At 48.9% G+C, this 14,290-nt stretch overlaps 1 protein-coding gene across 1 annotated transcript in view; it reads right to left on the bottom strand.

The window, feature by feature from the left end:
• Positions 1-14,290, bottom strand: part of col4a6 (collagen, type IV, alpha 6) — a 98,612-nt gene that overhangs the window by 29,258 nt on the left and 55,064 nt on the right. The window contains exons 5-9 of the mRNA XM_083679740.1: positions 1,481-1,615; positions 1,202-1,246; positions 893-1,015; positions 696-764; positions 26-61 (exon numbers count right to left, since the gene is read on the bottom strand). Of these exons, the coding sequence (XP_083535866.1) occupies positions 26-61; positions 696-764; positions 893-1,015; positions 1,202-1,246; positions 1,481-1,615 (408 nt within the window). The remainder of the gene's footprint in view (positions 1-25; positions 62-695; positions 765-892; positions 1,016-1,201; positions 1,247-1,480; positions 1,616-14,290) is intronic.

The following is a 14,290-nucleotide window of genomic DNA, read 5'->3' as shown; positions in this document are numbered from 1 at the left end:
AGCAGGTGATGATTAAGCATCTTACAGGAACACCATCCAGTCCAGGCAACCCAGGCCCTCCCTGCAAGGAAAATTGGGGTTCAGTATCAACCTGCAATATGTTACACTGCCTATCAAGGCCCTACTGATTACACTTTCATCTGTCATTATTCAGTCCACCAGCCAGTCCTTTTGTATTTTGTTGTGTTTTTCTTTTTTTCATATCATGTATAACATGATGTCTTCTCTGTTGCAATGGTATCTCCCGTATCTGCCCCAGAATAGCAGAGTCCTGTCAATACCGGGTCAAGATGACCTTGCTGGACTAGACTGGATGAAACAACATCCATAAAAACAACATCCACTCTGGCTTTCTCTAAACAAGCTCCAGGGGAGCACAAGAGATGATATGAGAGAGAGGGAGGGAGGGAGGGAGGGAGGGAGGAGAGACGAGATGAGAGAGGAAGGAGGAGGCCTGGAATGTAAGAGTCTTCTTGATAACATTCTTCTGTTAGAGAATTTCTGTGAGTGAATGAGAGAGAGAGAGAGAGAGACAGAGAGAGAGAGACAGAGAGAGAGAGAGAGGAACAAGAAAGAGTGTGTGTGTGTGTGTGTGTGTGTGTGTGTGTGTGTGTGTGTGTGTGTGTGTGTGTGTGTGTGTGAAGGCTTCAATGCATAGAGTTATTATACTATAAATGTACAGGTGGATACATTACCTGGTAGCCACCTCCTGGTCGGCCAGTAAATACAGGCTCTCCTTTCGGACCCTTCGGACCATGAGGCCCCTGGAGAGAGAGAGAGAGAGAGAGAGAGAGAGAGAGCGTATAAGTTCATCATTATACCAACAAAAATCTAGCAATAAATAAAACATCTAGTAATAAAGATCAATAATAGGCCACGCTACAGTACTCACAGTTCTACCGGTTTCACCAACTAAACCAGGCCCGTCTCCAATGGTGAGTCCTGGCTCTCCCCGAGTCCCGTTACAACCGTCTGCTCCTGGAAGACCTCTGCCTCCATCCTGACCCGGGTGGCCCTGCACACACACACACACACACACACACACACACATTGGGGGTTAAAGACCTGTGTGTGTGTGTGTGTGTGTGTGTGTGTGTGTGTGTGTGTGTGTGTGTGTGTGTGTGTGTGTGTGTGTGTGTGTGTGTGTGTGTACCATCCATAGCCATATTATGCTATAGCCATATTATGTGATTATACTCACTGGGACTCCGTCAGTTCCTGGGAAACCTGGCACGCCCATTGGCCCCTGTTGAGGAAGCACACACATAGATGATGAATACACTGGTGGAAGAAACATAGTATACACACACACAATAACTCAGGTGGTTAACCTGAGTAATTGACACCCAGATGTTGACACTTAATAGCACTACATAGTTGCCTGGCTTACAAAGACCACTACCACTAGGTTCTATCTGAGAGGAAGATGGCTGCCACAGAGAAACAACTTTGCCAATTGCCTTTGAGGTGGAGATCTCACCTTGTCACCTTTGACTCCAGACGGCCCTTTATATCCCAGGTTTCCCTTTTCTCCTTTGGGCCCTGAAGGCCCCTGTCCACCAGGGAACCCCTCTGGTCCGCTGCCTCCTACTGGCCCTAGTGCCCCTGGACGACCCTGTATGTAGGAGGAGGACACAGTGAAGAGACCCCCAAAACCTTCTTAACCACAACATAGCACAACAACAAAAAAGTTAAAGTTCTGGAGACTTTGGGTGCTTGAAGCCAAAGGTAGTCTTTGAGAAGAATCCATTTCAGGGTGGGGTGTATCTTTATGTAGCATTTACCGGTTTGTCTCATTGAGATACAGTCAAATCTGGAGACCTGGTCCATTATTGATAATGCAAGATCTACAGCTATTGACTATGCAGATGATGGTAACTGTATGTGATGCTTTCTGTGCTCTCTCTCACTCTCTCTCTCTCTCTCTCTCTTTCTCTTTCACCTAAGAACAGCTCTGTGTTAGTCTCCAGCCTTATTTAAACCCAAAGACAAATGTCTACCACAGAAACGCTTTAATTCCAAAAACATACATTAAGCACCTCTCCTAAACCCAGCCTTTATCAATGCTTTTATCTTCAATTAAATATGATGATGGGTGTACTTAGGGAGTTTATGCGCCAGGGAACATTCTCTGACAAATTGCTTTAGTGAGAGGACAAGTTTCTACAGAACACCCTTCAGTTGGTTCTCTCATTGAAGGAGTTATTACGTTTTTATGCTACTATAGAGGCACTGTAACTCCTCTGTGGCATGCTGCAGATTGTGGCTATGGATGGTGATACTGTAAATGTGTGTCTGTGTGTGTGTGTGTGTGTGTGTGTGTGTGTGTGTGTGTGTGTGTGTGTGTGTGTGTGTGTGTGTGTGTGTGTGTGTGTGTGTGTGTGTGCGTGCATGTCTGCACTATCCAACGTAGACCACAGGGTGGCAGCAGAGAGACAATGAGCGGCACCTCCCAGTCCCAGGTGGTATCAGTAAAACCTCTGTCTGTGACAGCCAGTAGGAGATTGGGGTGATTTACTGGTGCATAATTGTACAGGCCACAGGACTCCCTCTTCATGGCTTGGACACAATGGCTTAGACACACTGACAGGTCTTCATTAGTTCCTGTTTTACTGCTGCTGTATGACAGGGTAGGGAACAGCTTGGGGGGGGGGGGGGGTTGAGCGGAGTGTAGAGGGAGAGGGGGGAGTAGGGGCTCTCTAGCTGGGTCAAATGAGAGTCGGAGCACTTCTGGTGAATTCCAAAGGTGAGATGGCGCAAACACACAGATGCACACACACACACACACACACACACACACACACACACACACACACACACACACACACACACACACACACACACACACAGACAGACAGACACACACACACACATTAACACACACAAGCTCAAAGTTCACACACCCCTCCATTAGTGTGTGTGTGTGTTGGGGGGGGGGCAAGGTGGATCTACACACACAGGGGTAATTTCTGTAACACACCTGGTCCCACCTGGTCCTATTTACACTGAGCCACTCTGCCCTGCAGACACAAACCCATCAACCAGGCCAGGGCTTACCCGTAACCACAGACCTAGTCAGATTACCTTACACCCTTATCTTAACCAGGAAGATATCTATCTACTTTAAACCTCACACCTGGTTTAAAGAAGGGAAATATGCAGGGGCCCGACAGGTCGACACTTTCCCCCACCCTCTTTCTGGCTCCGTCTGGCTCTGTGGCTCTCTAACCTGCCCTTTCTGTAAGAGCATAATGGGTCTTAACTACAGTATGCCTCCCTATTAGGTAACGGGGCTGGGTTTATGTTAGGTAAGAGGTTTCTCGAAATCTGTTTCTGTGTAGTGTAGTGTAGTGTGTATTTATGTTATGTCAGGGGAGAGGACATTGGCAAAGAAGAGGCAAAGATGGGTGTAGTCTGTCTGGCTCTCTGTTAGCGGTAAGGGGTCATTCTAAAGGTGTTTCTCTAAATAAGGTGTAGTCCATCTCCATTCATACATGCTCCAGGCATACATGTTTATTCCTAACAAGTCAAAGTTTAAACAAAACATAGGTAAACATAGCCTGACCTCCAGATCTGACTCAAAATTAAACCATTCTCACAATTTCAGGGAGATAGGGAGAGGAAGAGGAAGGGAGGGAGAGAGAGAGAGAGAGAGAGAGAGAGAGAGAGAGAGAGAGAGAGAGAGAGAGTCTGAGTCTGAGTCTTCCACAGATCCTAGACAGGGACCACACATGGAGAGAAAGGAGCAGATAACACCAGAGGATAGATGGTGTCACAAACAATAACAACAAAATAAAGTGACAATAGAATAATAAAATAAAATAGACATTTGAAACATTATATACAGTAAGAACAGTCCAGTATGATTTAACATCCCCCAGCCTGACTCTGATCACCCCGATCAAGCCAGCCGGAGGAGGAGTTGTACAGTCTTATTGCGGCAGGCAGAAAAGATCTCCTATAGCACTCCTTAGTACAACGTGGTTGTAGTAGTCTGTTGCTAAAGGAGCTTCTCTGCTCTGCCACAGTGTCATGTAGGGGATGGGAGGGTTTGTCCATGATGGCCAGGAGTTTGGTCCTCATACTTCCATTGGTCACCTCCTCCATAGTGTCTTGGGTGACACCGAGGTTAGGACCAGCTTTCCTAATAAGCTTGTTCAGCCTCTTGGTGTCACCTTCCTTGACGCTGCCCCCCCAGCATACCACCGCGTACAGCACTGCACTGTCCACCACTGACTGGTAGAACATGTTCAGCAGAGTCCTGCACACGCCAAAGGACCTGAGCCTCCTCAGGAAATAAAGCCCCCCTTGTACAGAACATCTGTGTTCCCAGTCCAGTCCAGTTTATTGTCCAGGGGCACCCCCAGGTACTTGTAGCTCTGGACCACCCCCATGTCCTCTCCCTGGATGGAAACAGCAGACAGGGGGACCTTAGTCCTCCTAAAGTCCACCACCATCTCCTTTGTCTTGCTGATGTTGAGTAGCAGGTGGTTCTGCTCACACCACTCAACAGAACTGTCCACCAGTCCTCTGTACTCGGTCTCCTGGCCTCCACTGATACATCCCACAATAGCAGAATCGTCTGAGAACTTCTGCAGATGGCAAGTATCTGTGTTGTGCCTGAAGTCCGAGGTATAGAGGGTGAAGAGGAAGGGAGCCAGAACTGTCCCCTAGGGGGCGCCAGTGATGCTCACCACCCAGTCCGACATACATCCCTGCAGCCGTACAAACTGTGGCCTGTTGGTCAGGTAGTTCGTAATCGGGGAAACAGTGGGGGAGTCCACCTGCATCCTCACCCGATTACCAGCAAGTCGTAAGGGCTGTATGGTGTTAAATGCACTGGAGAAGTCCCTCACAGTGCTGCCAGCCTTATCTAAATGGGAGTGAGCTCTGTGTAGCGGGTAGATCATGGCATCATCCACACCAATGTCTGCTTGGCAGGTAAACTGCAGGGGGTCCAAGGATGTCTTCACCATGGGCCTCATGTTACCGGTCTATAGTTGGCCGTGGCAGTGGTGTCGGGGGGCAGAATGATGGGGGGCGCTAAAGAGTTGTGAAGTGAGGAAATGGTGGAAATGGAGGAAGAGGGAAATGGAGGGGAGGTGTGTATGGAGTCAGAGGGGCTGGAGAGGGAGAGGGAAGGGAGAGGGTACTGGATGGTACAAAGGGGTAGGTGGGAGGTGTGAATGGGTCCGGACAGGGCAGGGGGAGGGGAGGGGGGGTTGGTCCGGTAGCTGAGCAGGGCTGGAGGAGCTGGGAGGAGGAGAAGGAGAAGGAGGACGGAGTGGAGAGTCGTCAGTGGAGCTGGGGGGAGGGAGACAATGAGCCCCCGAGCTTAGCAATGCTGTTATACCTGAACAAGGGATGGAGGGAGGGAAGGCAAACTAATACCACCACATCCAGAGAAATGAACCCATTACATGAGTACGCTGTGGTGTGAAACCCAAATGACCACGACACACCGCCACTTTACCATGGTGATACTGTACTTTCTCTCTCTCTCCATTTCCCTCCCTCCCTCCATCATCACATCTCCCTCCCCCCTCTCTCTCCCTCCTCCCTCTCTCTCTCTCTTTCCCTCTCTCTCCCCAGCCTCAGATCTCTACCTCCACCAGCCTCCCCTGATGCATGTAGTGCACACTCATCGTGAATGGAGGCTATCAGCTGGCCTGGTCCTGTAGAGGGATCTGATGAGACAGGCAGCTGTGAGGTGATGGGCATTGACTAACATCATGAGCCTTATCCTTGAGATCAACACTTAACTCTGACAGGTGTAAATCTCTCACTGCTGCTTAAAGGTGACTAAGAGTGGGTGGGGATGGGTGAGGAAGGGTGGGTGAAGGTGGGTGAGGATGGGTGAGGCTGGGTGGGTGAGGGGGAGCAGTCTAGGTCTGGATCAGACTGTCTACAAGGTATTGAATTTGATTAGTCATTGTGTGTGTGTGTGTGTGTGTGTGTGTGTGTGTGTGTGCGCGCGCTTGCGTGCGTGTGCGTGCATGCATACGTGCGTGCGTGTGTGTGTGTGTGTGTGTGTGTGTGTGTGTGTGTGTGCCTGCGCCTGATGAAGGCAGATGAAGCTCAGCACAGGTCCCACCCTGTCAACAATGACTAATCAAATCCAATACCTAGTAGACAGTCTGATCCAGACCTAGACTGCCCCTCTTACCCACCCAGCCTCACCCATCCTCATCTAGCCTCACCACCCTCATCTAGCCTCACCCACCCAGCCTCATCCACCCTCACCCAGCCCCACCCACCCCCACCAGCCTCACCCACCCCCACCAGCCTCACCCACCCTTAGTCTCCATCTTATACCCACTACTCTGCCACTCCGTCTTTTTCCATGCCAACCAGGAGCGAACCTCCAGCCACATTACCTTACAGTAGACTGCCTCGTTTGTAGGCCCAAATCCCCCTTCTCACAATGGATACAATGGGCCCTATTCTGGACCCCTAAGCCCCTCGGCCTTATAGGCCCGAACCAGCCTACCTCACTTCCTGTTCGAGTGGCCAGGAGAATCCATGAGCACAAACACACACACAGACACACAGACACACACACAGACACACAGACACACACACAGACACACACACACACACACACACACACACACACACACACACACACAGACACAGACACACACGGCCAAACGAGCGGCCAGGAGAATCCATGAGCAGACAGATTCTCCCGGCTCAGCCCCCAAAGGCCCCTCAGGCCCCCGGCTTTAGCAGGACCTTTTGTCCCTGGTCAGCGAGGCCAGGGGGAAGATTTTAGCTGTCACACCGTGTGCCCACTGGGGGACATGATGGGCGCGGCGCGAGGAAACATCGGGGGCAGCAGCAGAGGGGGGCTGTCTGAGGGGAGGTTTAATCGATTGGGGGGTTTGATAACCTAATTCCATTGCGCGAGCACTGGTGCACGCACACACGCACACACGCACACACGTAAACACACACACACACGCACACGCACACGCACACGCACACACACACGCACACACACACACCACCTTAAATGACCCCTGAATCATGCTGCCAGCAGTGGCCAAACAGCCAGGGGGCAGAACACAGAGTTCAGAGAATAGGCTGACAGATATTGGTGTGGGCGTGCCGCACACACAAGGAGGAGAGAGAGAGAGAGAGAGACAGAGAGAGATAGGGCAAGAAAGGGGGACACACAGACACAGAGAAAACAAGCCTTGTATAAGTATTCTATTATACTATAGAGTAACTATATAGGTTAAGTCTCTTCCTCCTCCACCCAAACACCCACATCCACCCTGACATGAGTGGTCTCCTCCACCCAAACACCCACATCCACCCTGACAGAGCCTCCAGATATATGATAAAGAAGATAGAGCTTTCAGGCAGGAGATTCCTTCCCAGATCCTGGCGATAGTTCTATAGAGGGCTGGTGATAGCATCTCTCCATGTCTTCAATAGAGGTGTGTAGGGGAAGTCATGAACTTCAAGGAAGTGAATTCTCCAGTACAAACACTGCTATACTGCTGTTAGCACAACACTCGTCACACACTTGGGAGCATGTATAGCAGTGTGCAGATTCTTTCACTGTTGTTTTTCTTGATGAGAAGCTAACTCCAGCACCTGCCCAAAGCCACTGGTTGAGCATATGTTTTTCTCTCAGAAGTTATGAGCCTTCGAACAAATTCCTGCACCTGTTTACCCCATATTCCTAATTTGATTTCATCTTTGTTTACAAATTGGGCATTGAATCTATCCTTCATGAGGGGATTAAGTGTTCTTAATCATTTCATGAGGGGATTAAGTGTTCTTGTTATTTTGGCGGAGTATTTCACTTGGCAGTTAATTCTTCGTTTACTTGTGTACCAGAACGAACAGTTGTTTCAGGAACTCAAGGCTTTCCCATCACAGGCAAACACATTCCTCAAAGACATCAATAAAAGAGCATGTCTTATGAAAGGGTGACCTGTCCATATGGCCTCTCTAACATCATCTGTGTTTGTGTTGATGAACGTCATAAAACAGTATATCCAAGTGCTTTTCCCCCAAGAAAACAAGCTTTTAGTAACCTGCATCACCCGATGACATCACCACTGGTGTTATCTTAGCTGGCTGGTTCTAATCCAGTTAAAAACTAATCATAGGAAACCTAACTTAGCCTTAGGGACTGTTGGAATCCAAACAACAAACATAAGTGACACAGTTTGGTCGTAAACTAACATCGTAAAATAACATAACTTACAGGTGGGACGTTGATGTAATGTTGGTAATATTACTTAATTAATTGACTTGTCTCTAGACAACTTACATACAACTTTCAGGTGGGTTATGTTAGGTGGGTAAGAGAGAGAGAATAGGAAAGAGAGGACAGGAAAGAGGATAGGGAGGAAAGAGACAGGGTCACGTTTCTCTCACTTTGTCATGTTTCTCTTTTTTTACATGATAGGGAAATAGGTAGGGATTGTGTAATAGTGTGTGTGTGTGTGTGTGTGTGTGTGTGTGTGTGTGTGTGTGTGTGTGTGTGTGTGTGTGTGGGGGGGGGGGGGGGGGGGGTAGGGGGGGAGTCAGTCCAGCTGTGTTTAGGTTGGGATTGAGATTCCTGTCTGTTTTGTTAATACTCCGCTGGTTTGTGTTTGTCGTATCAGCTCAGGGGAGTGTATGTGTGTGTGTGTGTGCGCGCATGTGTCTGTGTGTGCGTTTGCGCACGTGGGTGTGTGTGTGTGTGTGTGTGCACGCGTGCGTGTGTGTGTGTATGTCAGTTTGACGCCCTAAAGCGTGGGACCCTGGCTCTCTGGTTATCTCTCCTCTCTCCCCCTCCTCCACATTCCCCCTCTAGACTGAGATAGATAGGGAACACTTAGACTGGCCTTCCCTGGCTTACAGCACAACTACTGTCCAAGCACACTCACAAGGCTGAGAACCATACCACTGAACACCTACTGAACCATACCACTGAACACCTACTGAACCATACCACTGAACACCTACAGACCTGGAGCACAGACACACTCACCTCTGTGTCAACCAACCTAGCCTCTCCTGCCTGGCTTAGAATAGCACTACCGGCACATACCTCAGGTTGAGAATAATACTACTGAACACCTGGAGCACAGACACACCCAACTGTGTATCAAAAGACACACCTACCTACACAATTACAAAAGAGACCTTTGAACCTCTATCAGGCCAAGTCCTGAGTTGTAGTTCATTGAAACCAATGCAGGCACTAACTAGTACCTCACAAGCAGGGGAGGCTGGTGGAGGAGCCTGTCCTCCGATTTCTACCTCCACCAGCCTCCCCTGGGGAAGACTAGGGTTTATTAACCTCTCGAGTATGCTCTGGTCTATGGACTGATATGTGTACCTACATGTTCGACCTTCTTTTCATTCGAGTAGAATGATAGCAGGTGGGGCAGGGCAGCTCTGTGAAAGGGAACATGTCATAAATAAATGTACAGAGGTTCTTCACATCAAATCTTAATCATAGGCTATAGCTCCTTGTAATAACCAGGCTGGAGGTCTAGTTAAAAGTCTCTCTCCATTCTCACGTGTCTGCACTGTGTGTGTGTGTGTGTGTGTGTGTGTGTGTGTGTGTGTGTGTGTGTGTGTGTGTGTGTGTGTGTGTGCGTGTGTGCGTGCGTGTGTGCGCATATGTCAGTGCTGTGTAATGACTTAATTTCGGAGCTCAAACATATAAGCGTTAATCTAATGCATGTTCCATGTCCCAGTCCTGCCTAGGGGCAGACGAAAGGAGAGGGAAAAAGAACAGAGAGAAAAAAACTGCATACTTTATCCTCTTTTTGCTATCTGTATAAAAAAAATAATTCTGTCTAAATCTTATTATGGTGGTGAACACCATCAGGGCAGATCAGATTAGTCTGTTTGACTGTATTACTAATATCATATGGTCTTCCTTATAGTCAGTTAATAATGTTGCATTTATGGTGAGAATTGAAGAGAATTGAAGGACATAATTGAGTGTGACACGGCTAACCCAGGTTCTAAAGGGATAAGAATGTACAGGGTTCTGGAATAAGAACAAAGCAAAAGGAATATGAAGTCTCTGGGTGAAGTCAGGTTGATTCTGTTCCGATCTTGACCAGATGGGGGCAGTATAATGCACTGAAACGCTGTAGTTGAAGTGGACTTGCATGGGACTTGAGAAGAAGAAGTGGCCTAACTTAGAGCTTCTCAACCGCCTATGCACCAGGGCCTGGTCCTCAAACACTAGTGTCCTTGGTGTTTGAGGACCATGTACATCAAGGTTAACACAAGAGGACGACATTCATGTCAGCACTCTATCTGAGGGACCTGCCAGCAGTGTGTGTGTTGTCTACCATACAGACTGTAGGGACCATTAGTTCTAGTCTAGGTTGAGTGACTGTAGGCTCGTAGGCCCCATAAGTTCTAGTCTAGGTTGAGGGACCGTAGGCCCCATTTGTTCTAGTATAGGTTGAGTGACTGTAGGCTCGTAGGCCCCATTAGTTCTAGTATAGGTTGAGGGACCGTAGGCCCGTAGGCCCCATTAGTTCTAGTCTAGGTTGAGGGACCGTAGGCCCGTAGGCCCCATTAGTTCTAGTCTAGGTTGAGGGACCTTAGGCCTGTAGGCCCCATTAGTTCTAGTCTAGGTTGAGGGACCTTAGGCCTGTAGGCCCCATTAGTTCTAGTCTAGGTTGAGTGACTGTAGGCTCGTAGGCCCCATTAGTTCTAGTATAGGTTGAGGGACCGTAGGCCCGTAGGCCCCATTTGTTCTAGTATAGGTTGAGGGACCGTAGGCCCGTAGGCCCCATTAGTTCTAGTCTAGGTTGAGGGACCGTAGGCCCGTAGGCCCCATTAGTTCTAGTCTAGGTTGAGGGACCGTAGGCCCCATTAGTTCTAGTCTAGGTTGAGGGACCTTAGGCCTGTAGGCCCCATTAGTTCTAGTCTAGGTTGAGGGACCTTAGGCCTGTAGGCCCCATTAGTTTAGGCTGACTAGATGTATGCGTAAGAATACAAAACATCTCCTCAAGAACCAAGAACTCAACCCTAACCTCCCTGATCCATGTCGACAACTACTTCAATGGCACCTTTAAACACAGACAACCTCTGAAAGCTCTCCCTGTCCTCTAACCCTTATCTCTTTTAACCTTCAAACCAGGGAACAAAACAGTGAGTGAAAAGGAGACAGGATCGTATAGGAGGGAGGGAAGGAGGGAGGAAGGGGAGGATAATGGAAGAATAGAGGGATCGTCTGAAGGCTATTGTCTGTTGTTTAATGACCAGCGTTGTATATAGACTGCGCATGCACGCACACAGACACACACACACACAGACACACACACACACACACACGCACACACACACACACACACACACACACACACACACACACACACACACACACACACACACACACACACACACACACACACACACACACACACACACACACACACACACACACACCACACACACGCACACATCACTCATCACCAAGCCATCCACCTGCCAGACAGACCAGCAGTCCACCAAGGTCAAAGATCACAGAGACCAAAAAAGGACACAGGAGACAGTGTGTGTGTGTGTGTGCGTGTGTGTGTGTGTGTGTGTGTGTGTGTGTGTGTGTGTGGTGTGTGTGTGTGTGTGTGTGTGTGCGTGTGTGTGTGTGTGTGTGTGTGTGTGTGTGTTTAGGTTAACCAACCATAGGCATAAACAAACCTCTCCATCAAGTTTAGACTGGGCCAGAGGGGTTCTGCTCTAGCTACAGTGGAAGAGGAGAGAAAGATATGGGGACAACCTGATAAAGACAGAAAAATGTGGGTCCCTGGATGTGTGTGTGTGTGTGTGTGTGTGTGTGGTGTGTGTGTGTGTATGTGGGTGTGTGTGTGTGTGTGTGTGTGTGTGTGTGTGTCAGGGCAGGATCTGGGTCTTTTAAAGATACAGATTATAGAAATGGACAGGACATTGTATGTTCCTCGTGGGCAGAAAGGGCAGACGTTTCTCTCTTGTAGGTAGATCAAGATCAGAGAGGAGCGGAAACATGAAAACAGTGGATCCAGAGCACTTCTGCTTAATACACACACACAGACACAAACACACACACACACACGCACGCACGCACGCACGCACGCACGCACACGCACACACACACACACACACACACACACACACACACACACACACACACAGGCGCCCACTCTAACTTGGCGCTCCACTCAGGGACTGTGAGGGGAAGGCTAGTCAGCGAAATGCAGACACCCCTAATAATCACAAAAACAACACTTTAGAAAACGCATGGAGAGAGATGGAGGGGGAGAGAGAGTGAGTCAGAGAGAGAGAGGGAAGAAGAGAGGGAGGGAGAGGGAGGAAGAGGAAGGGTTAGGGCTCTATACTCTCTATCTGCATGTCTGCTTGGGCAATATTGACATGAGTCATGCACACAAAGCTCATTGAATTGAATAGAACATTGAGAGGGAGAGAGAGGGTGAGACTGCCAGAGAGAGGGAGGGAGGGAGAGAGAGAGAGAGAGAGAGAGGGAGGGAGAGAGAGGGTGAGAGAGAGAGAGAGAGAGAGAGAGAGGGAGGGAGAGAGAGGGTGAGAGAGAGAGAGAGAGAGAGAGAGAGAGAGGGAGGGAGAGAGAGGGTGAGAGAGAGAGAGAGAGAGAGAGAGAGAGTGAGTCAGAGAGAGAGAGAGAGAGAGAGAGAGAGAGAGAGGGAGGGAGAGAGAGGGTGAGAGAGAGAGAGAGAGAGAGAGTGAGTCAGAGAGAGAGAGAGAGAGAGAGAGAGAGGGTGAGAGAGAGAGGAGAGAGAGAGAGAGAGAGAGGGAGGGAGAGAGAGGGTGAGAGAGAGAGAGAGAGAGAGAGAGGGTGAGAGAGAGAGAGAGAGAGAGAGAGAGGTTATGAGTGATCTAAGCCCCCCTTAGAGCTCTCTCTGGGCCGTAGCGCCAGCTCTGCTTATCTCTGTGTGCAATCAGAGACTGTGTGTGTGTGTGTGTCTGTGTGTGGGAATAAGGGTTCAGAGGAGTCTCTAGCTGATCATCAGCATCATCACAACCTCTCCCTCCTCCAATCAGCTCATCTTATCCTCCTCTCCCCTCTCTCTCTCTCTATCTTTTTCTTTCTCTCTCTCCGGTGGGATTAAGGTAAGGAATTCGGTCAAGCAGGGGATGGAGTGATGCACTCCTTCATCGAGGGGCCCCCAGAGAGGGTTCTCTCCCTCCCTCATCATCCTGTGATCTCCTCCGGTCTCTGGAGAGGTCTGCCCCTAGGCACAGATCTAGGATCAACTGTACCCTTCCTCAATCCTATGCTCCACCATTCCGATGGAAAACACACATCTGACTGTAGATCAGTGTGAAGGGGCCCTACTGTACAGATGGTCCTCTGAACTGTGAGAGAGTTGCAGAGCAGTGTTGACCATAAGGAGAGTGAGTGTCGACTTGTGATCAGAGAGAGATACTATGGTTGACCCACTTCTTAGTGTTCCAGGCCTGGACCAGGTCTCCCTTGGTCTCACAATGAGACTAACCTGGACAAATAAAGGTGGAATAAAATGTGGTGTTTTTATTATAAGCCTTTAAGATATACAGTAGCATAGCTGGTCCGAAACTGTAATTCTGATGCCAGATTTAGAATGGTTATAAAGTGTGACTTCCGGTTTGACAAAGCTACACATGTGTCTGCATAATGAATGAGTTCCAAACATGATAGAAATTGTATGACTCTGAAGCCTTTGTGTATTTGTTGAAGAACAACTCCTTTGTGTATTTGTTGAAGAACAACTCCTTTGCTTCAGATGTCCCTTTCATTTCCTCAACATCGTTTCCTCTCTCTTCCTTTGTTTTCTCTCTCTCTCTCTCTTTCCCTTTTTCTAATTGTCTCAGGTTCTCTCTCTCCGCTCCCCCCCCCCGCCCCCACCCCTATCTAATCGACACAGATAAGTGATCCAAGTGAAGACACATGTTTCCGGCCCCTTGGTGCGGTCCCGGGAGACCCCGAGCACATGAAAGCTCTGTGTTGATCTAAGAACAGCTTAACACAAACCATTCTGTCATCCTGCCATGGCCTTTCACCCCCAGGGCTTCCCCCAGTGGTAACAGATGTTATCACACGAAATCACTCCAACATGCTTACCGCTATAGGCACTTTGTCTTCTTCTGACAAGCACACTCGAGGAGCTAAGAGAGCTCTGCTGTACCCTAAAACCTTCCTAAAACCCTAACACACACTGCTGTACCCTAAAACTCTCCTAACACCCCTCACACACACTGCTGTACCCTAAAACTCTCCTAACACCCCTCACACACACTGCTGTACCCTAAAACCCTCACA

The sequence above is a fragment of the Argentina silus genome (assembly GCF_951799395.1).
Source record: "Argentina silus genome assembly, chromosome: 1".
NCBI lineage: Eukaryota > Metazoa > Chordata > Actinopteri > Argentiniformes > Argentinidae > Argentina > Argentina silus.
This window is presented reverse-complemented; position numbering and strand designations above follow the sequence as displayed.